General features: G+C 38.9%; 1 protein-coding gene across 4 annotated transcripts in view; it reads right to left on the reverse strand.

The window, feature by feature from the left end:
• dock4 (dedicator of cytokinesis 4) overlaps window positions 1–24,495 on the reverse strand; it is a 125,521-nt gene that overhangs the window by 59,037 nt on the left and 41,989 nt on the right. For all 4 annotated transcript variants that reach the window (XM_023349960.1, XM_023349959.1, XM_023349961.1 and 1 more), the window contains 7 exons: window positions 23,195–23,279; window positions 15,116–15,267; window positions 8,807–8,888; window positions 8,658–8,718; window positions 8,033–8,165; window positions 6,674–6,762; window positions 214–339 (listed from right to left, as the gene is read on the reverse strand). In XM_023349960.1, the coding sequence (XP_023205728.1) occupies window positions 214–339; window positions 6,674–6,762; window positions 8,033–8,165; window positions 8,658–8,718; window positions 8,807–8,888; window positions 15,116–15,267; window positions 23,195–23,279 (728 nt within the window). The remainder of the gene's footprint in view (window positions 1–213; window positions 340–6,673; window positions 6,763–8,032; window positions 8,166–8,657; window positions 8,719–8,806; window positions 8,889–15,115; window positions 15,268–23,194; window positions 23,280–24,495) is intronic.

The following is a 24,495-nucleotide window of genomic DNA, read 5'->3' on the forward strand; positions in this document are numbered from 1 at the left end:
CACCATAACTTAATGATTTATGTAGTTTGGTTGATTATAGCTAACTATAGCTATCACTAGCTATAAGTTAGCTAATTATAAAGCTAACTTTATAATTAGCTTTTAAAATATAAAGGCTAAGTGTACATATTTCAAGGATACTGTTGTGCAAAGCAAACAATAGCATCCTTGAAAAGAAGGCTAAAAAGGCTAGGAGGTTCTGGAAAGTCCTACCTGGCATAATGATGTCAGAGAAGCCCAGCTTCTTGGTGATGCACACCCCGCGGGTGAAGAGGCCCATGTACTCCCGCCTTAGTTGGTCTATGTCTCCATGGAGAAGCTGGAGAGCCACCGCCAAACCTTAAAATATGAGATAATGACAACATTCTTACAAAGCCACAGCATTGCCTTGGTTAGTTCCTTTCTATCGCTTTACCAAAGGCATTCGATGAAGAGCTCAAAATAAAACACCACCCTAGCGTCAAGATAATAAAAGATCACATATTGGCAGTGAAATGAAATACAAAAAGGATGCAAAAGTTTTATTAGATACATGATTTTGAATATATATATCAGCTGCTACATTAACTGCATAGAGTGCAAGCAGACACCCACGTGTGGACATAAACAGAAAAATACAAGCAGCCAATGAGTCATCTGCACCCTTTCATTAGGAGGAAATCTTGCATGAAGGTAGCAGCCTCAAATCAATATCCCTTAGAACAACTCCAAATGTTGGCAAAGGTATAATAAAATCCTAGCTCGCATTCATAAAGCTTAAAACGTCATCTTTCTGATGTCCCTGTGAGTGCGCTTTTCGGTCATCGCGGATCCCGGTGAAGAGCAGGGGAGTCGTCTCAGAGAGAAGACGAGATAATGATGGTAGTAATCTCTGTTGTGGATGCAATATGGAGGAAATTGTGAGGCAGTCTAGAAATCATTAAGTAGGAGTCAAAGAGAGACAATGTACTGGATAAGATTTCCAAGTTTTCCAACTGGCCCGTCAACTAAAGGCTACACAGAAAGACTTTTTAAGTGTTCGTACTGTGCCTGTGAAGTATGCCGTAACGCTGCATCTCTAATGAATTTGCTCAACTTTTCTTCACTTTATTTATGCCATTATAAAACGAAGGACGAATCTAGAGAAAACACTGAAGTTTTAAGAGGCCACTTGAGGCTTTCTCAATTCTACCATCCTCCCAGTTTACCACATAGAAATATTTAAGAGGCCAGTGCGTACAAACGATGACAGAATATAATCAAACCAGAATGACATTTATTTTCAAAAGCCTAAAAAGAAGATTTAGGTTCAAACCTCTTAAAGCTGAATTATTTTAATCATTTTTGGATGCTGTTGATTTAATAACAGCAGAGTGAAAATGCCAGTTGTTGAAAGTAAATAGCTCTTTGGAAATTGGAAAAATGCTTATATATCAAATAAATACCTTTTTTTTTGTATATTTTACTAAAGTAATTAAACTAGGGAATGAAAATGAGATATATATTAAAAATAATCTATTATTTAAATTAAAAAAAAAAAATTCAATATCATTAACTAATTTAAAGTGCTACTGTGTCTCAATTAATATCAAATCAGATGCAGACCAAACACCTTTCTTGGGCCCAATGAATGATTTTGCTTCGTTATAACAAAAATATGTAATTCACATAAAATATTCATTTATTTATTTAAGATAAGAATGGATGTATTTATTTGACACATAGCGCTCCAGCTATATAATAATTCTCACATTTTAAAATAGCAATTTGGAGCCTTTCTAAAGTATTGAATTGTGGCACTTCTAGATTTCCATACAGTTGGGTGGCTTAATTATTGAAAGTCTAAGCTACTGGTTGTGTTTAGATTTGAGCTCCAAATGTCATGAGATGAACTTTCCTTTAAGTGAGATCATTCTTTATAAAAAAAAAAAACTATTCTTGATTTAATATTGTTCCTATGTCTTAGGCCGCTATGTCAAAATTATATCTTAGCCGCAAACAGCTGCTCATCTCCAGTCACAAAACCTCTGTGCATGGTGACGTTTTCTATTGGAGCTGTTCTAGTCAGAACTTCCACTAGCAAAGACGCACAACGTGTCTGTGACAGAAATGGCTGAGTCCATTAGTGGCGTTAGAGCAGAGGCCACAGAGGTCACAGAGTATGAGTGATGCCCAGCTGCAGGTGAAAGCGGATTGGATCGCGAACCGAGGCAGGTTCCGCAGTCAACGTGATGGAGCGACTGCCTGAACCCAGAGCAGAGAGGAACAGATTGAGGCCAAGTATTTTCCTCTCTCCACTGTAGCAGGCCAAGTATTTTATACGTTACTGGAGCGCACAAATTAGAAATTGTGTAGGGGTGGTTGATGGGGAGTGTTCTTAACTAGTGCAACAAGAGCATGAAGGGAAAAAAAGTTCACAAGTTTTTATTTTTTTATTTTACTTAAAAAGTTCTGGGCTTCCCCTACATGCTGAGCCCAGGCCAAATGTTCTGTTTACATGTTTACTGGATGTTCCAAATATTGCTTGTCAAAATGTGAACAGAAAAGACGTTTGCCTGAAAGTTGTCTCCACTATTTAAATTTGAATTTTTTTTACCAAAAGCCTTTATTTACCTCATTGGCAACACCAGGAGCGTTTTTAAATTCCTGGGTAGAGTGCCAGTCTGCCAAGTCTCCAACCTACTGTACTAGCTAACTAGAAAAAATTAAATTAGCACATTATCCATGTTGGCTGAGAACATCATCTAAGGAACTGCAGGAATCACTTGTCTCATTTGAGGTCAGTGTTTGTTTACACAACAATAACAAAGGGAATAAAAATGGCCTCCATGGGAGAGTTCCAAGGTGAAAACCACAGACCATGAAGAAATTAAACCCACAAAAAGGAGCTTTTTGAAAGGTGTGCACCCATTACATTTGGTGCAAAACTATAAGCACAAACTATGATAACAGTTCTGACATAGTGCAATGATCTGGGCCCGCAGTGCTGGACAAATCTCTGCAATTACAACAAACAAAAAACTGAAGGAGAATCTCTGGTCATCAGGTTGTGACCTTAAGTTCAAGAGCTCTTGCATTATGCACAAAGATAAAGACCCAGATGGACACAAGTCCTGCTCTGAATGGCTAGAATAAATAAAAAATAGAGTTGCAGCGACATGACCTTAAACAGGTCATGTCAATGCAGAAATAAATTTTCTGCGGGAATGAATGTAAAAACCTTGTTTTCCATTTCATACTGTATCGATTAAAAAACTAAAAGAAAACTTTAAAAGTTGCAAATAAGGGAAAACGATATATTAATATTATCGTTAATATTCCTTACAGTCTTTTTCTATTCACAAACTCTTAAAGCTATTGCAGGGAACTAGGATTGCTACTGAGCTCGGTAGCTGTAGCCGAGGCCGATAAAAACACCTTCAACCTTCGCTGTTCTCAGCCCACCCAAACTGCCTCTTCTCAGCTTTGAAAAGGAGAGAGAGAGACAGAAAAAAAACCCCAACACAAAACAAAACAAAAACAGAGTGAGTTGTCGCAGCCTCTTCTGTCGCTGCCTACACACGCGCATGCGGACGTGGGAGCTGAATTATTAGCCTGACTCACACGGAGCCAAATTCTTATGAAATCCCATTTATGGACCACAGAGACAAGTAAACAAAACCATCATCTCCAACTCATCGGCCCTTCTCTATAGTCCGTTGAATTCAATTACCTGAGAAGGGAACAAGCGGCCGTTGAAATGCGCAGGTAAAGAAACAGAAATCATCAGTTGGGCTTATCGTAAGGAAAAAAGGAGCTTTTTTTACTCAAGTCCTTGAGTATTTTGTATTTTAGAGTAAAACTCTTGTCTCTTCCATGCTAATTGGTTGCCGATGTGAGAGTTTGAGTAAACTGCCAGTCCAGGTCAAAAAGGGGAGAAACACAAACAAATATGTGCAAACATGCACAAATCTGAGCCTGGGATTATCTCACTCTGCTGCACACTTTTTTTCCCTCCTAGCCGACATGAAGAGTGATAAATGGTGCTCCCTATTTCGTGCACAGTGCACTCTAACCCCAGCATCTGTATCCTTGCAGGAACAAACTGCAAACGAGACATTCCTAAATAATGAAGATAAACGGCTATATTTCTGCTTTTATATGTCCACACTGACATGTTACTCTTTTTTTAGTTTTCAAGCGCTGCCCCTTCAGGTCAAATCTGTTATTGTTGTATAACTAGAACTCAGCTGCAATTATGTAATGCCCTCCAGAATTAGCATGCCTCAAAAAGACATGTAAAATGGTTTAAAGCTAATCTTTTACTCCAGTTGTACAATCTCACATTTAATTTTTACAAATTAGGAAAACATATGTTTTAGATCATTATCCTGCTGAAAGTCTGAATGACGACCCTATAATGTATAGCCTGTTATGCAGACGTTGTGACTATCTATTCGATAGATATAGATAGTCTGTCGACAAATAAAAGTTGTAGTCACTATGATTAGCATAAAATAAGCTATGTACTAATTTGTCAATTATGTTGCACCATCATCCTTTAAATAAAAAACGACTGTATGAGGACTGACACGTATTGGTAATCGTCACTAAAGATGAAAACGGTTAAACCAGGGGTGTCAAACTCATTTTCGTTTTTTGCCAAATCAAGAACATGAATGCTTTTAAAGGGCGGGTTGTGCCAGTATGTATTGACCTGTTCACAAACCATTTAAATACTAAGGAATTCTTAAAATTAAATATTATTGAACATTTATTCAGTCCCTCCAGGATTTTGTGATTCTTTTTGTGATTTTCTGCAATGAAAATCAAAGTTTTTGTGGTACTAATTTGTAAACATTTGCGATATTTATTTATGACGGTAAATACGACTTTTTAATACTCGCTGTATAGATCATGGATTATAATCTGACATCAATTAAGGCTGAGGCAGTTGTTTAGTACAAGTAAGAAAGTCTTTGACAATTCTTGAGAAAAATCTACAATAAACTCCCAACTGTTGGCACCATTTGTTGGTTTTGAATTTCCACAACAGTTGTCAAGAAACCGGAGGGTCTGATTGATATTCGGTAGTAAGCAGACAAAAACTGCATTGATGTGATTGATAACATAATATTTAACAATTAATGTTTAGTCTAGAATCTAGAGGGCTACATGAAAAGGTATGGTGGGCCAGATTTGGCCCACGGGCCTTGAGTTTGACACATGCGGGTTAAACAATTCAACATTCTGTTGTCTTTGGGTGATGTTGACGGTTATTTTACATAAGGTATGACAATTTTCCACTTTTATCTGCAGGCATCAAGCAGAGTAAAGTAGATAAGCGCACACACAATCATGGATTTAATGGTACGGACACCGAACAGCGCGAGTTATCTCCTGATCATTTGATCCCATGGGAGAGGCTCTGCGATGTTAATAGGGCCAAGTCATGCATAAGTTACAGTGATGAGCAAATAAAGCCGAATTCTCAGAAGAAACCTGATTAAGATTTTGTTGGAAGTCGAGTACGAGATAAGAAACCAGCAGGAGGAGGAAGCTGTGACGAATTAACGGGTGCTTAGCTTTCCAATTATCAGATAGGGCTTCGGTTTTAGTTGTGCCTATAACTAAGAAATACAATAGGCTTTGCAATTTTTTTCCTTCCACAATATGAACACATTTGAATTCTTTTATGCTATTTACGTGTTACTTCGAAAGCACTACTCAGACTCTGCACAACGTGCTTAATGGCTCTTACTCGTGAACACGCACACGCTTGAAGTGATAACAATTTAACATTTTAGACTTGCAATAAGTTCTCTCAAGACGTTATTGGTCTTCTGGGGGATTCTTGACATTCTGCTAACCACTTTTCCACAATTCCCCTGCTTACTGCCAACACTCCTTAATTACCAAGCTGTTTTATTAGGTGAACGATGGTGTTTCCAGTCTCCATGCCAGCCATTAGATGCAGTATGAACACCAACCGGCTGTTTTTGAAACATGCAAAATCTATAAATCAGAAATTTCATTTCTCAGGTTAAGGTCATTGTTTGGAAATTTATTAGCAAGTGTATGTTTGCAAACCAAATTTCTAACTTTCGTTGCCCTTTCTAATCTCATTTTGGTATTTTCAGTGCATTCTTCCTCTAGTTTTCAAGTTATTCTTCTTCATTTGCAAGTTTAAGTTACTCTAGTTGGTAACTTCCTTTTAGGCAATGACAAATTGCAAAGTAGTGCATGTTTGAATCGTCAAAAATTGAATGAAAAACAATATACAAGGAGGATCTCCTCACTTATTTTATGTCCTTTTTATGACACCTTTTCATACTAACAGTCTTTCTTTGACATCCAAGGCACTGAATGTTCTCACTCCCCGCCAACCTGTTGCTATGGGAAACTGCTGATGCTGATGTTCAGCGCGATGTAGACGCAGCTATCTATTTATATAAACCACCTGAATGCATGTGAGATCGCAGGTTTTCTGCACACACAAGCCATCCAGTGCTCCTCCAAGCAGAGATTTTTAACATCACAGAAAAGCTGAATCTGGCATTAGAGATCCAGCTAATACAGCATTAGCTGGATCTGGCATTACTTTGATCACTTCTACCCAAAAATGATAAAAGTTTTATCATTTTTCTTGCATTGAAAGAAAGATAAAACTTTCCTCCCCAGATGGAATGATAAAGAACATAAAAGAGATTCTTACCAGTGTTGGATCCAGACAAGTTGTACCTGGAATTGGCCTTTTTTATGATGTTCTCGTGAATTTGGTACCACTCAATCTCTGTGTTGCATCTTAATTGGAAACAAAAATAAAACTATATAAGTATATATATATATATATGTAAGTATATTTTACAGAAGTGAATATTATATGTGGCTGGGCTTTTACTGACTTGTATGAATCACTCCATCTCAAATACATACATACACCCCCACTAATTTTAGGAAAATATTCCTTAGCAAGTCATGGCTCAGACAGACTATCAAGTAACTATTAGCATAATTTTAAGTGGATTTTTCGACAGCTCTTCTTTGCTGTAGCTCATGTAAACTGGCTGTTTGCGACTTTTTATCAAACCCCACAAATCTTTAATGAGGTTGAGGTCAGGCCACTTTCGTGTTTTCCTGCTGAGACATACCGGAGCAAAACAGTTTTATGCTCCATGGTCATATAAGTATTATGTTTTTATTTGTTTCTTCTATGTGTTAATCATCTGTGTTTTCAATGGGTGTTTGCATTGTGAAACACTTTGTGGCTTTCTGACCTGTGGGAGGTGCGACGTAAATAAAACTTAATTACTTACTTACTATAGCACTTTCATAGTGAGTGTAAACCCAGAATTATTACCCAAAGAACTACCCTAAGTTCTTTGGACTTTCTGATTGTTTTATTGGTCAATACAATGATTTGTCAAACAAGTTGTATGCTGGTAAAAAGAAAAGTGTCTACTAACAATGATTCAACCTAATTGTTAACAAGAAGTCGACATATGTTTTTAAGTCCATTATAAGTGCATGTACGCATAATTTGGACCATGACTGAATTGTAGAAGATACACAAAGCATTCAAACGTCTAAGTTGTATTGTTGTATGAATACATCTACGTGAAGATGGCTGTAATAAAAACAGTTTTTTTTCCAATTGGAACATTTAATCGCCTAACGTACGACAGAAACAAAATATTCTGCAGACTCAAAGTCCAAAAACATTCAGCTAAAACTCTATGAAGACCCAACTAACAGACCCTGTTTACTATTGTCACGCATTTAAAACAGGAGGCAGCATTTTTGAGCAAAATTTACATGTTCCATTTATAATTTAGGCCAAATTTCTGTGTCACCCGTAACTTATAACCTCAAGGGCGTCACGGGAGCAAACAATATTGGACCGGCGAATGCGTCCTCTGACACTTCTGCAAACAAAGCCCATCAGAAAAGGAGTTTTGCTTTTTTTTTTGCTAAAAGTTATATTCTATTGGACAAAAATTAAACAAAAATATTTGTTGGTTCCGAATCGTTCAACTAATTTAAAAAAACAGGAAGATTTTCTCCTCTGACTTACGCATAAACCTTCAGTAAGTGGTCATCCTTGGAGTCAGCAGTGAGGAGATCCGCAATGCTGACAACAGCACAGCCGAACGGCCGCCTGTACTGCACACTGCACAGGTTCTTCTTCTCTCCTGCTCCCATCCTCCCTGCACAAACACACGCACACAATACAGAACCAAAGAGAATTATTAAAATGCACCATATTTGAGTGAACACAAATAAACCAAAGTAGCACCGGAAAAGCTCATCAACTTCAGAAACTCGAATGTAAAAGTGAAACCCAAATATAGATGCATCATAAATTCCACTTCTCAGAAAACTGAAATATTCTACAAGACCAAATATTTTTTTTTTAAATCATAACTTGATTGGTCTGAATAAGAAATGAACACTTCAGTAAACAAACAATGCGATAACAATTTCACTTTTGCCTGGTCAATGGTCAATTCTCCCCAAATTGTTGAATGGGCTTTTTGTTTTTTTTTTAACAGTCATCTCATGGCTACACCTGTTGCTTGTGCACCATTTCCTACCAAACTTTTTCCTTCCATTCAACTTTCCACTGATATACTTAACCAGGTAATGAAATCCACCCATTAGATGAACATAAAAAAAATGAAGAGATAAGTTCCTCCTACCAATTCTTATGATGTGTACAACAATGTAGACGTCTTTCCGTAGATCGCTGCTTCCCAAATCCTGAAAGAAGACAGGACTCACACATTCTGCTGCTTTTCACTTCACTGTATAAAACATTTGCACACAATCGCTCCCAGACAATACTCACCACAAACAGCGTGGACTGTCTTTCCGTCTTCTCAGGCCACTTGGGCAAGCCATTTTTATTCAGCCTGACAAAGAAGCGTTCGCTGTAGGAGAGGAGACAGACGGAGGGAGAGAGCACACACACACACAGATTAAAGAGGTCAGGAGCATATGCTTACTGTCGTGCAAGAAAAAAATAAATAAAAAAAAAACCCGAAAAAGAACGAGTGTGTCCAAGTTACTCTGCGAGCAGGAACAGAATAAAGATTAGAAACCGTGTCAGAAATGTCAAGTGCTGAGCAGCAGGCACCGGAGGAATCACTTCAAAGATCAAACTGCATGCCGTAGCGCTCTGAAATGGAATATGAGGCGGCAGAAAGACAAGTCGAGAGGAAAGATGGAGAGTGTGATCTTCTAATTCCCAACACAGATATTCTGGAAAATGTCTGACGGTGACGGAGTTTTCTTTGGGTTGGTAAAAGTCTGATTTGTAAATACTGACCCCTTTGGTAGTTTATATGCCGGCCGGCCATTACAATAACAGAAGTAGAAAACAGGATGTAGGTGATCGGACAATCAAGATAAAAATGTTAAATTAATTTGATACCTTTTATACAGTCATATTACCACAGCTGTTTTTCCAATAGCACCTTTTTTTTAGCCATGTGGATTTGACTGAAAGTTAAAATGACCTGAATCATTTGTCTACATGGGCCATCATCCAGTGTTTTAGCCAACTGCTGCAAACAGAAATATATAAAATTAGTTAAGATTGATTAATAAAAATAAAAAAAAACATTTTCTTTTAAATCCCACATCTTAATGCTGCCATCATGGATGGGTTGGCCTTGTGCATGTTTTTCTTTTACTTAGAAATGCTTGAATAAATTGCAATTCCATTCTTCCTTCTTGAAGCATTTCACTTTTCATCTAAAAGGTTTCTGCTACAGAAACAAAACTGGCACAATTCGAAACGTGTCCAAAATTCCAGTCTGCACAACATCCCTGATGTGAACATCTGCACCGAATGAAAAAAACAAGAAATATGTGAAAACGAAACAACGCTGACCTCAAATGCACCACGCCGCCTTTGAAATTGAATGTCATGCAAAAAAAAGAGAAAAAAAGCATGAATCTTGGCACTCTTTTTTTTTTTTTTTCCTCTGTACTTCATCCTCCCGGCTTTTATATTGTGCATTTTAAGCGAGGCAGCAGCCATGTCCTGCTGGGCGCCTCTCATCCTGGCTGACGAACTGAGGGCTAATCCAGTTAGGTGACTTTCACAGTCTACAGATAAGCAGAGAGAAAACCTTGTAATTCACCAGCGCTTTGACAATGGGTAAGGCCGCTAGCCCTGCTAGCTTCCACCAGCCACAGTAGGCACATCTGAACAGATCCTATAGGTTTATCTGGCTCACCAAGAGCTGCACAAAGATTGAGATGCAAAAATCCATTTCCCAAATTTTTTTATTTATTTTTCCACTCTCTTTTGTATTGGAATTAATCAAGTGCTCAGTTATTTTTAAGCTATTTTACACAATAAAGCAAAAAAAAAAAAATGCAGACCAGGCTGAAAATACCAAAGAAGGAAGAAGGGTAGAAAGGTAAACTTTTACACAATGGGGAAACATCTAGAACAAATATTCCTGCATATTTTACAGTTGAAAAGCTTAAACTACATGAGAACCGTGTATTTAAAGTCACGACAGAATCCAAAAAGTTGCCACTGATGTAAATATGAGGTGAAGCTCAATGTGTTGTGTATGTAGGGCAGTGGGTGCTCATGCCTGAATTAATTATGCTCCTGATAATTAATTATACAAGCTCTTATGATTTTTCATACATGTATTCCTTCTGTACAGTTTCCCTTTTCAAAAATCAACAGTATTGGAGCGAGCTGTTCTGCCGGCAGTTTGATTTCGAGGCTGTTGTTCCTCATTAGCCGCTCTCTCTCCGCGGCTTTCCACGCCATTTCGCCCAACCATATGGAGACGGATGCCTTCGCGTCAGACGTAAGATTTCTGCATGCGCTCCCCGAACCCTAATTAGCGGTCTCATTGTCAAAAAAACCCCAACCACCAATTAACGACCGCTCCAGCGAACACTGAGGCTCTGGCCGATCCTGCCGTGACGCGACGCGAACCCTCCCTCGCCGGCAAATCTTCTGTCTCGCAGCTGCAGCGTGTTGATCACTGGAACCGAGGGGAGCGACGTTCCGCCCCCGGTGGGACCTTATCTGCCGCTATCACCCCTCGCATTAGCATAGCCTGAGTGGCCGTTTTCCCTCCCCTCTGGGGTCTGATGGCGCTTGCTGCTCCCCTCTGCTGATTGCATTAGGAGCAGGGAGCTCACCCGATAAGGGTTGGAGGGTGAGGGTTGGTGGTAGCGAGCAACAGACATGAAAAAAGGGGGTTAAATTCACTCCCACTGTGCCTTCCAATCAGAAAAGGGGATTTTAAATGCGACATTCAGGCTAAATGGAAAACTGACAAGAGGACACCTAAAAAAGAAGAAGTAAAAAAGAAAACACTTATAACTCAAATTTGAAGAAAAAGACAAGACTAGATAGTGTAAAGAAAAAAATACTCCTGCAGGTAGCAATGGAGTCCTGGAAGAAAGGATTTTTAAAGGTGACCCATTATGCTTCCCTGAACAGGTGAAAACATGTTTATTAGATTTTTTTTTTTGCACAAAATCATTCTTAGATCATGAGATTTTAGTCAGATCAGTTCTGCCTATCTCTGGCTCCATTCAGAACGAGTTGTTTTAGGGCATCTTGTCACTTTAAATCCAGATAAGCTGCTGCTGCTGCTGCTGGTCACGCCGCTCCGAACTCAACGTCTACACTCGCATGTGAAAATGGCTGCAAACAGATGCGCAATTATAGAACCATACATCTTTGACAAGCAGAAGTAGAGCCTTCTGCACAACCAACAGGAATGCAGCATATGGTTTCTTACTGGTTAGTCAAAACACTTGCCTTTTCCAGCAGCCATTGTACAGCATAACGTGCTGGAGCTCCGTTGGGGTTGCTAGGATAATTTAGGAGGTTTTTGAAACAACTCATTTTCCAGACATCAAAAAACATGAACTGTTTTCCGAAAAAATAACTGGGTGTTTTTGTTTTTTTTCTTTTAAGACCTTGGTTTTCATAAGTATTTAAGACCCAAAGGGAAGTATATAAACATGCAGAATGGCAATTTTGCGTAATAGGTTCCCTTCAAGCTGGCTTTTGATTGTCAAAAAACGTACACAGCAAAAATAAGAAACAGAAAAAAAACCCCAAAAAACGTGGAGGACCGGCGTGAATGCAGCACAGCATGACAAGTGCAAGTGTGCGCGCACCCTGCAGAAGGGCTTGACAAGGAGTCCCTATTGGACCCAAAGAAGCTGCCATGGCTGCTTGAGTTGGCGCAGCATTGTGGCGACGGGTCAGAACCCCATCTGCTCGCACACATGACCGTCTGACAAACGCCAGTGACAACACAGTAGGAGCAGCAACAGTGTGGCGCTCTGCCAGCTGGATTACATCAATGTGTGTCTGTGTTCATGCGTATTCACAGTCAACACTGATGAGGAGTTACCGTGGCGATTTTCTTCCAAAAAAGACAACTGTACTCACAGATCACAGGAAATGGGACTCTTAGAGCAATTTTTCTAAACTCTGAGTCTCTTTACTCCAAAAACTGCTGCTATTTTTAGCTTTTTTATGAAAATTAAAAGTGATAGAAAATGCTTGGAAAGAGTATTTGCCCCCTAGAGATATCTTGAACTTTTACTTATACTGTTACTTATAAACGCTTCAACCTAATTTTAATATCAGACAGAAACTTGAGTAAATACATTAGGCAATTTTCCCCAATAAAGAATTAGGTGAAAAACCAGTTCAGTAAGGTTAACTGCTCCCTTGTTAAATCATGAATGAACTGTGATTAAACAGTTTTTGTTACAGAGAATTACTCTGACTGGACAAAAACAAAACAAAGAATCACTGACATAGAACCCATCTGACAACATGAAGTAGGTGAAAAGATTCAGAAAGCTTCACATCGCACCCCTTACTGCAGAGAAAACAAAGAGCTATCTCAAATTGACTAAAATACGTATTGATGATCCCCAGCGCACTTGTATGATAATCTAAATGACACCAGCAAACAACTTTTATGGGGAGCCATAGTCAAAGTCTTTATATAAATCCAATTTAGATACATTGCATGGCCTTACAAGGAGAATGGCACAATGAGTTATTGGGTTTAGGCGACAATTACTTAATTTATCATCATCTGAGCACTGCATTTCATATTTACTCCAGTTATCGCTGACTAATCTTAATTACTGTTTAATCATCTGAAACAGCAAAAACAGAGGAAATCTGAAAGGAAGTGCATTCCTTTTTTTTTTTCGTCCTTTGCGCGAGTCTCGCAATAAAGTTGGACAAATGAGATTCATAACGTGCCGCATAACGACATGATCAGCATGATTGCTGCGTTTGTTCTAAATCAAATGCGTCACAAAGCGGATAGCGTGTGATTACTTAAGCCTGGTTAATGTACTCAATAGCAGCTAGCAGCAGATAAAAAGAGGAAATGAAGGAGAGCTGCAGAGAGAAGGGAAATCAGAAAGAGAAGTGATCCAAGTGGAGCATAGTCACCGCAGTGGACAGTAATTATGCACTTGTAAAATAAGGAGCGAGGGGGAAAAAAAGACATGATTATTTTGAACGTGAGAGCTAAAAATTGATCAGTGATGATTTAATGGTTTTGAATTTAAACTCTTTCAAATCTTTCATAACTGTGGCTTTGGTTTGCACACGCAGAGCTACACTAATCAGTCTTGCTAGCTCAAGACAGTGTTGACTAAGTAATTTCTGGTTTTAGAGAGCATTGAAAGCCACTAAAATATTTTAGATATGCTGTTCTTGTGACTTAAACCGCTGTCGATAAGACACCAGAAAACACAAAGTAAGACTCTGCTTCTGCTCACTGTCAGTAAGCCGAAAATGGAGTTCCCTGAAAACTTGAAAAGAAAAAAAAGGGGGGAAAAATAAATAAAGCTGGATGAACACTTTCAGCTTTAAATTTTTAAGTTTAAAGCTTAAATCTCAAAGTTTGAAGTTAAAATTTTTAAACTGTAATTGTTTTTCCTACCAATTAAAAAACCTTTTAGAGGTCTCAAAAGCATCAGGACCTAATTAAGGTTTCAGAGTATGTACTGGTTAAAGAGTTCCAGTTCTCAAAAGCAACAATTTACACAACTTAAATTATAAGCCACAGACTGTAATAATTCCTCTCATTCCACCAATAAGTACATGCAATGCTATTTTGGCTGAAGCAGTGATAGCACTGGCATTACCGCTTGTAATACAAGCCAAATGTTTTTTTTCTCAGTTATCAAACGAGCCCATTCCTGTGAACGGTCAATTATTCACACAAGTGGTGAGAAAAAAAATTCTTCTAACTTGAATTATAGTTAAAACAGCTTTTATTTATTTATTTATTTTTTGCAAAAGAGTCCTGGATAAAGTAATAAAACATTAGGTCCCATCAGTATCACCCTCATGTTTCTGTTGTCCTACTGTGAGGCAAAGAGACCAGTCCCGAAAGCGTGACTTCTCAAAAGACGCTTCGCTGATACCAAGCTCGTTTCTCAACCAACACACTGTTCAGTCCCCTCGTTTTCTCTGCCCTTAAAAAGCCTCTTGTTTTTGGACATACAATGGAATCTCCTCCCTTTGAACTATGAAACTAGGGAGCTTAATCGCCGTGCCCTCTCTCTCTTTTTTTGGTGGAGAGAGGGAGGGGGCGGGCGACACTTCTTCATCAGGAGGATGTGGCATGTGTGGACGTGTGCGAGTATGCATTCATGCTGCATGAACGGACTCTATGGGTGAAGAGGTTCTTTCATGTGGCAGCTAAGACGTCATCATTTAACAGTAACAGCACGGCCTTGCCCACTTTTATGTGTCCAAGTGGACTTTAACGAGAGGCTCCATGTGAAAAATCTTGGTGACTGTAATTTGACCAAACAGAAAATCTCAGTAAATTTAAAGAAACTGCGAACCAAAAACAATTTCCTATTATCTTGTTGCTTTGCTATAAGAAAATCCAAAAATATGACAGCTGGAGAGATGACTGGATGGATGGATCTTTTTTTGTTTTTTTTTTAGACAAGAGGACAAAAAACTTAAGCTTGGGAATACAAATATACTGAAGCAACATCTTCCTATATATAATATATGTACTCAAAATCAATTCCATAATTAACCAAAGCTGTAGAAGACTAACTTTTCCAGACAGAGATTTGTGTTACTCAGATTCTGCAGGGTTTTCACCTGAGCGGCCGATTCTCCCGTCCGTCATAAATATGAAAGAAGACCTCCAGCTCCTCCCCCAGGTTGGAGCTCATCAGGCTCTTCACCTGGACAGACAGGTGGTGGGTGCTCGCGGGTGTAGCGGTCTCCTTCTTACGATGCCGATGTTCCATCTGCAGCAAACAGGAGAAAACCACGTAAAAGACAAACAAACAAAAAAGGTTTTCCTATCGCTTTCCACAGCTGGAAAATCTGACAAGTTTTAAAATAAAGAAAGAAAAGTTTGAAAGTTTGTGCATTTTAAATCTTGAAAGAATGAAAACAAACAAAAACACGTACAACTAAAGGGGGGGGGATAAGAAAAAGAAAACACATTTGCTTCGGTTCTTTAAATACAAGCCAATCGCATTTTAGCTTCTGTATTTAATATTGAATTTCCAAGTCAGAGATAAACAACATCCCCCCGAGACATCCCACAGCGGGGGGGCCCATCTTTGCAGGCAGATTTGCATTTATATCCAAAACTCCAAAGAGGCTCACATATAGATTAAGTGAAAACAGATCGAGGTAATAAAGCATGTAATATGTCAGACTGCCTGCAGCACCAGAAGGTAATATGGTGAGAGCTTCAGCTGGATTGTTTAGCGTTTGTTTCAGTCTCATTACGAAGAAAACAATCAGCACACTGGTTGCGGAGCGAGGTGTTTTTCAAAAGAGTGCATTTACTTTACAACGTGTCGTAAATTTTGACGTGTTTCACTGAGATTTAGGCACTAGGCCAACACGAAGTAGCGCAAAAATGATGATGGCTTAAGTGTGAAAGAAGTGTGAAAAGTGTGGAGGTGCATTTGTGTTCACCCTGTTTGCTCTGATGCTTAAATGAACAACAACAAGATAATCCAGCCAATGCGCAAGAGCCAGTCATGGTGAGGAACTAACACTAAATATCACCACAAACCATTGCAAAGTGAAGGGTGTTCAGATGGCTAAACAAAATCAAGAGCTATCAACCGCTCCACTTATTTGTAATTTCATTTCAGTATAAACGCAGCTCTTCTGTAAAGGTCTAAGTGGTTTGTTAGAGAACAATGCCAAACATGAAGATCAAGGAAGACACAAGGCAGGCCTGGAGTTGGCTACAAAACATTTTTGACAGCATGCAAACCACTATGTGTGGCAGAAAACTGCCAGAAAACTTACATATATCTGTATATATGTCTTCTCTGTACAATCTGGAAAAGATTAAACTATTTTCAAAGAATAACGGCTAACACTTTCATTTTGAGACGCATAAAGCTGTTGTGAAGCTGTAACTAAACCAAAATGGGATTCAAAATTTTCAACTCGGGGGTTTCTGAATTAAAATGAATGCCAAACTTTTTGGATTTTCAGCTGCAATAAAACATAATAATATCTGCATCATCCGTTTCACAGTTGTGCACTGCTTTTGTTGGTCTATCACACAAAATCCTAATACAAAAGATGATAAATGTTTGAATATTGGATTATGCAAAAGAAAACTAGGGTTTTGAAAACACTTGTTCACACCAATGAATGTAAAAAAAAAAAAAAGGCCTTTCACATGTCACCTAAACGGCTAAAAGTAACAACCTCCCTACTGATGTTTTTCCCCAAAAGGGTCCAATTATATTCTGAGCGAAAATGATCTAATGGTATTATAATGCAGCAAAACTAAGAGCATTATTACCAGAAAGTAAATGTCACATCTCAGTGTGGTCTGCAGGTGGTCATTACATGCTGCATTAGGTCAGGCTACATAGAATAACAGCAGTAAGGCCTTGCCCAAGATTGCATCATAGAATGGCAACTACCATCTAGATCAACATGTGCACTACTGCTCACTTAACAGCATGAGAGGTTTATCCCGGTCTGCTGTCGATGTCCAAAAATACTGCGCACAAACAGCACCAGATGGTCAAACGAGGTACTGCCAAATCATGTCTTAAATTGACTGCTGTAGTAAAACACACAACAGGAGGTTTGGGGGGGATGGAAGGCAGGGAGAGGTTGTAAAAATAAAAATTTGAAAATTAGAAAAGCATATATATATATATGCATATATATATATATATATATAAAAAGAAGAACTGCAAATACACAACAGGGGCAAGTCAAGGACAGAGCGGAACAAGCTGCTACCAAAATGACAACCTGCAGAGCTCAACCTGAAACAGCAAAAGTTGCGTGTTGTGTTTTAAAAAGCAAATACCAACAAACACTCAACCTTAGCATTGACGGTGCTGAAACTGTATCCCCGAGACATAACCTTCAAACTTGTTAAATTAATATTTTTCAGCATTTCCTTTTTATATAAATTCAGCTGTTGTTCTAATATGAATGGAAAGCCAACAGATCCGACATGAAGGGATAGCTCAGCACTTTTTAAGTGAGGTGCTGTTAAAAGGCTATATGCAGTTTGTATCTCACCTGCAGTAAGTAGCACCTGGTGTTTATTTTAAATCAAGATTAGTCAGTTCTGGAGGTCAATGTTGACAGCTAGTCCAAATAAAACCAACAAAAAAAACCACGGTTTAACCTAATTCTGTTTTATGATCTTTAATCTAAGATCGTTTTATGATTACATGTAGAAAACCCAATGATTATTTAAAAGGGAAAAGAGAATCTGTGAGGCAGAAATTATCTACTGAGCACGCATTAGAAACGCAACTGGCCAAAGTGAAACTGTGATATAAAAGACAAGCAAGTAAAGATTTAAGTGAAATAGTTTTAACACTGCAGTATTTTTATATCAGGTAGTTTCGCTTAAAGTAAAAGTTTCCCACAGGAAGACAGTTAGAGGTACACCACCACCACACTACCTTGAAAAATTTTGCTTTTGAGTTCAGCAGCAAAAGTAGCTTAACATCATTGCCATGACAGTTACCTACTGTGGGCAGATTAACAGTTTTATACCTGTGAACAGAACCTCACTTCAGAAAATCTCAACTGTACTCTCAGGAAATTATTCTCCAGATTTCACATAGACTGGGATTGGATTTCGGTTGAATTAGCGGGAGGAAATAAAAAAGAAGAAAAAAAGCTGGATTTGGAAAATATCTAGGAACAACAATTGAACGGAGATTGAGGGGGGGGGGAAAGCAGCCACTGTTCAAACTAAACCTTCAGAAATGCCAGAACAATCACCGACATTTGCTTCGTACAGTCAGTATTGCTTTGATGAGAAAATTCAGCCAGCATATCAAAACATTAAGAGGAGATTCCGTACTTAGACACGATGCACACACGCAAGTGAAATGTGATAAACAGACACGCCGAGAAAACGATATGAAAAACAACGTCCTGTAGAAAGCAGCTTTGCCATAAACACATCATTGAATAAACCACTTATTCACATGAGACTCCGGCAAAGATGAGCTCATAAATCATTTCAAAAACAACAACGCCTCTTGAAGTGACAAATATGTTTTGTCTAGTCCCGTCTCCGCTGCATGACTGAAGCCCCAGAAATAGCCACCTGTTGGAACGGTCTAAAAACAAGGCGCCCGCCGCCGACTTCTTTAAGGGATCAGTGCCTCAGAGACGACACAGGCCGGGGCCGGGCTGCCAAGTTTGACGTAAAATGACTAGTTCCGGGAGAATGCCTAATTTATGCTTTGGGTTTTTATTATGAGGTTATTTTCGGCGCGTCGTTTAGAGCTGCCTGATGGGAACAATCTGTGGTTATGCGTCAGCTTCTGGAGGCGGGGAGAAGAAGGCAGGAGACAGCTGGACATGCCAATGTCATTTTGTCTATCTATTTATTATTTAGGAATTTTTGAGAACAATACAAAGTGAACCAAACAAGCAGCTGGAAAAACTACAAGGGGGAAGTCAGCCAATACAAGAGGAAAAAAGAAAAGTCACCATAAGTCACTACCTACCTATTTAAATGTATTTTTCCCCTCTGTTTTGTTTGTGCCTGTCTTTTTTTTTTTTTTTTTTTTTTTTTTACAAAAATGGCTTTTTAGCCAGACGAAGCATTACTTCTAATATATTCAGAAGTATGTCTTGTTTTAATCGTATCCATAGCTACTGCTAATTGAGATTTTGGACAAGTTGAATGTTGTGCATGTACTAAAAAACACAACACAGCAGTTTCTGCTATTTTAGCACTCTTAGGTGTGTGTTATAAACACACACCTAAGCAAGCTTAACCTTTGCTATATACAGTAAATCCTGATAGTAAAAGGGGAATAAACTTCACCCAACAGCGTTTAGAGTTGCAGGAGGCAACTACAAAGTTCACTAGTAACCATGTTGTGAAGAAGCTCTGTAAAAAAGAATCCTGTATTATTCAGACTATTTACATAGGGATTTGTTCCTCTTTATTTTAGAGTACTAAAATACCCATGGTGCACTGCAACGGGGTCAAACATGGAACTCAACAAACTTCAATAAATCATGAATGAGCTGTGATGAACCATGATTTTGAAAAGATGAGTTTATTTCACCAACCAAAACCAGTCACTTAAAGTTAAACAGAACATAAATATATCACACAGCTAAACACCGTGGCCCAGTCTAAAGAAATTCGAGAATGGAAGAGAAAGTCATTGAGATGCATCAATATTTAATGGGTTGCAAAGCCATTTCTAATTTCTGTGGGACTTCAGTAAACCATAGAGAGCTTTTCTTTTTCCCCAAATAGAAAAAATATCAGTCGTCGGTGAGCCTTCCCAAGAGTGGGTGGCTTACAAAAATAACAACTCCAAGAGGGCATTCACCCATTTTCCTGGAAGTCGTAAAAATTGTCCAGAGCATTGCTTAAAGCACTGCAATGCTTCATACGCCTCAAGTAAAGTCAGCGTTTGTGATTCGACAATAATACTAGACTGGAGGGGAAAAAAAGAGAGGCATCCACGGGACGATTCAAGGAGAGAAACAGGGTGTGAAAAATACATAACTATTTTAAAAAATCCAGTGTTAGAAAATAATTGCTCTTAAGAATTATATATATTTGTAGCAAACGTTGTGGTGTACTTTTTTAACTTCAGAGTTGAACTTTCAAAAACTGTTCCCCTGAGGTGTAAATTTGACAAGACACAAAGGCCCGTTTCATTTACAGACTCTCCAAAAGGAGAATAGGTAATTTAAGAAAAGCAAATGTCCATTGACTTTTTTCTGGAAAAGGAAACTACTGAGAAAATATGAAGCCTCTGATGTAAAAATCTGGTTTTTTTTTTACATGTCTTTACTAAGGGTGCCAAAAATCTTGGGAGAACGCAGGCCTTCTCCCACAACAAGCAATGCCAAAGAGGAAGCTTTGCCAGCAGGTCCTGTGCCAGGCCTGAGTGATCCTTCACAGTTGTATGATTCACCACAATTAATGAACTAATCTCAATCTCCAAGGACTAAGTGGGAAGTATGAGGTTCAATTGCATTTGGGCAGTAGGAGACGATCCCAAGTGAGCTGACTCAGGCTGAGAGTAGGGAGCTAATTAGTGATTTTTTAAAAAAAGTCAGTGTCTCTTTCTACATAAGTTTTTTTTAAAATAAATATATGATAAAGAAAAAAAAACCTTATTTGTGGAAGCAAAATTCTAACCAAATGTATACATTTTTGCTTGCAACCAGGATAAAGGCCATATAATATGCAGAGCCGCAAATTAGACCAAGGCTTTTCTGATAGTAAAGTAATCCTCTTATCCTTTCCCTAAAGCCAAAATCTCAAACGGTGTTAATTTACTTTCGGAAAAAGTGCAGAAAAACTGAGAAATGTCTTTTTACAGACAAATCAGAAGAGCTTACAACTCAATGTTGCACGATGTTACCAACTTCTTAAGATAAATCCAACATTCAAACTTCTAGATGTCAAATATTTACTAGCTAGATAGTAGTACTCAGCTGTACCGGTGCATGCCTGCTTAACTGAAGGTTTCTTTCCTGCCTCTGCTCAAATGTCACATGATTTGCTGACCTTGCAGTTAATCTTTCCTGAATAGAGCCACTTGTACAACTAGTATGCCATTACATGTGTACCATTTTAATATCCTCTTTTCCACAGAAAGCTCTCCTGGTCCAGTGCTTCTGTGTATGTTTGTGTTTTTTCAAGATACAAGCCGTCATCAAGGTAACATTTGAGTACCGTCTTTGTTTTTATTTCCTGCATAAAGTCGGCCTGCCCAAACACTTTGGTGCTCGTACGTTTAGTTAAATCCATTTCCTGGATTGAGGGATTGCTGTTATTAACTTAGGAGGCTCCAATTTTCTTTCGTTCTCATATAAAGTTCATCCTTTCTGCTGCATCTTGGTTTAGCCGTGTTTCTTTTCTTTCACTGCCTTTAAATCGGTGTATTTTTTCCATTGAATGTAGATTTGACTTTTGTGTTTCACAGTGTCTCTTTTCAGAAGGAAGTTATTAAAGTCACTACTTTTGCTGTTAACTTTGCTGTCGTCCACTTTACATAGTCTCCTTGTTTTCCTTTCTGATGAAAAAAATACTCTTATGTAAGCCACAACAAAATAACAGATCATAAAATACATAAGCTGCAGGTTTTTTCACAACTTAAGATCTCACTGAGAAACACTGATGTAATTACACAGCATTTCCATGGTTTATTGAGCCTTTGTGTAATCTCATTTCTGGGTCTTTGTTCATGTATACGTGTGGCGAGTGCCTTTCTTTTTGTTTTTTTAAAATATCGCCTCACTGTAGCTGGGAATTGCAGTCATTTGCTTATTTTGGAACAGAGGTGTGTTGTTTTGCTTTCATCTCTCTACGGCTGCCTTTGTTTCGGCTAACAACCGAAATGAAACAGACGGATTAAGGGCCTCAATTACCCCTCTCTGAAGCAAAAGCCGACACAGCGCGAGAGTACGTGTGATATAATTCCCCCCCCCTTGCTCCGTGACGGGGCAGAGGAGTGGTTGCCATGGTAACAGTGGATGGGGTTCAAAAGAAGGCGGGTGGGAAAAATTTTGGAGGAAAAGGCAGAGGGAGGGGGTGGAGGGGAGAAAATATGGAAGCAGACAGGAGGACGGTCAATTCTGTTCAACAGCAATGCTGCTCTTGGAGGAAAACACTGACATTGGTGCCACACACAGTTATCAAAAACGTTTGTTTGCTTCCAAGATACATCAAAAACACAAATTAGATTTTTTAGTCTGAATGTAATCAGGTGAGGAATACATTGTCTATGCAAACAGGAAACTGGAATAACCACAGCAATCAGAACTCTGACATGCATAGTACAAAGATTCTCCAAACCCCAATATGGCCGCCACATATACTGTATAAAACAACAACGGTAGCGCTAACAAGTTTTTTACTGATGTTTTGTCAGAGTTTGTTTGCCATCAAATCAGTCTTAAAGATGACACTCTGCAACCAATTATAGTGTCTGAATGCATCAAAATTGTACATTTGATGATGTCTGGCCACAACTTAGCAAAAAACAGAGATCAGAAATCAAAGCACAAAATTCTGATCTGTGCATCTTCAGAGAGTTATGTGAACCGTGTCTTTCTGTTTAAACAACGACGTCTCTAATTATCTCGCATTTGCTTCATACTCGTGTTTTTTTTGTACCGTTCTCTTGAAGTCCGACAGCGCCACCGATTGGCCCGGCATTCTCACTAGACTTTTTTCTGTGCCGCGTTCTGTCGCGTGGATGTGTATTTTTTCTTCATGGCTCACAAAAATATGCACTACTCCTCTCTCTGTGTGTACAGGGCCTAAATCATCTTCAGATATTTACAAACTGTAACCTACTGACATTGCGTTTCAAATGTTTTAACTCTGTGATATGTTGGATTGATTTGGATAGTACATAATGGGATCTGATGGTGACCATACAACTGGATTGCATTATGATTGAGTTGAACAGATTTTTGCTCAAACTGGACTCTATATAATTTAATAGGAATTGGTCCTGCTCGTCTTGTAAAGTGCATTAAGGGAAGCCCAGAAGACAACCCAGACCTTGAAGTAAAAAAAAAAAAAAAAAATCAACAGTGTCAGTAAAACGTAAGGCGAAAGATTGCAGCCCAACACTTAAACAGGTAGAAAACCATTGAAGGGAAGGTCCTTCAACTATCTGAACAATAAATTAGGTTTTGACAAACATTAGGAGTCCTCACCAGTCTGTACAGTTCTGTTACGCTGATTTCGTCTGGGTCCACCATGCTGAACTCCCGCCTGGGCACCAGGTCCAAGCAGAGTTGTCTAAAACAAACACAGATAAGACAAATCACACACAGAGTGCTTTGAACTGTGATGCACAGCTGCAAAAATCAACACGACTGCCACCTCAGCCGGGGTTTTAAATCCATCTGACAAATGGTCCGACTTCTTCTTCAGCTCCTTTCCATTTGCTCTGTCCTCCTGCACCTCTCAGCAGTTCCTCGTATCCGTTTATGCGCCTCTCCAGCCTCGTTTCTCAACTATTCCGAAGTGGGAGTTAAAACCGTTCTTTCATCATTCCTTCTCCTGCGGTTCATACCAACACCATCCAGCGCTAGGTGTCTCCTTTGCAGCAATAAAAGAGAAAAAGGCCCACATGTCCCACTCTGACTAATGATGGATGTTTGAGAATGGCCAATGGCGGGAGAATGAAGAAAAAAAAAGAAAAAGGTAAAAAGCACACAGAATGAGGATGTGACACAAGTTGAGGGTTTTTTCTTTCCCTTCTTTTAACCCATCAGCATTGAGCGGTAAGAGATTGGAGAGAGGCAAACAGCAGGAGGGATGGAGCAAGTGTCGGCTGTGTGAGACCGACTTGATTGAGTGAGGAGTGTGCTTACAGTGAAGAGAGGTGACAACAAAAAGACAGACGTGTGACAAGCCAGGAAAGCTGGAGAGGAGGAACAGAGCTGCAAAAATGTGTAAGAAATAAGCCGAGGCAAAAAGCGAGGAGAGATTTTTTTTTCTTCCCCCCTGAGAGGAGTTTAGTCGAACCAAATCGGTAAGATGAATGCGGCCACCCTGAAGAGACCTAGAGGCAGATTTACTCCCTTATTTTGTTGGCATGCTCCACTAATCTCCCAGAAAACTGCAAAACAGGCGAAACATTGAGTTTCTTTAACTCGAGGCATCAATATTTTTGATGATTTTGTTGCTATTTGGCAAAATGAAATGCTTATTGGTGCTTCATAACACCAATAAACTACCACATTATGTCTTCAAGTTATAAAGCACTTTGAAAAGTTGGAGGTCACACAAACAGACTCTTGTTAAAGTGACTTCACTTTCGTGCTAGATGCAACTCCTTAATACCAATCAATCATATCTTTAGGATAATATCTCCCTGGTGCGTGTAGAAAACAAGCTTTCATGTTCAACTCAAATGCAACACTTTATAGAACATGAAGGATCATATCGGAGGAACCTTTGCAAATAATTGGAATCAAAACATTTCACAACCAACAATCCCCTCTAGAGA

This window comes from Xiphophorus maculatus, chromosome 17 (assembly GCF_002775205.1).
Source record: "Xiphophorus maculatus strain JP 163 A chromosome 17, X_maculatus-5.0-male, whole genome shotgun sequence".
Taxonomy (NCBI): domain Eukaryota; kingdom Metazoa; phylum Chordata; class Actinopteri; order Cyprinodontiformes; family Poeciliidae; genus Xiphophorus; species Xiphophorus maculatus.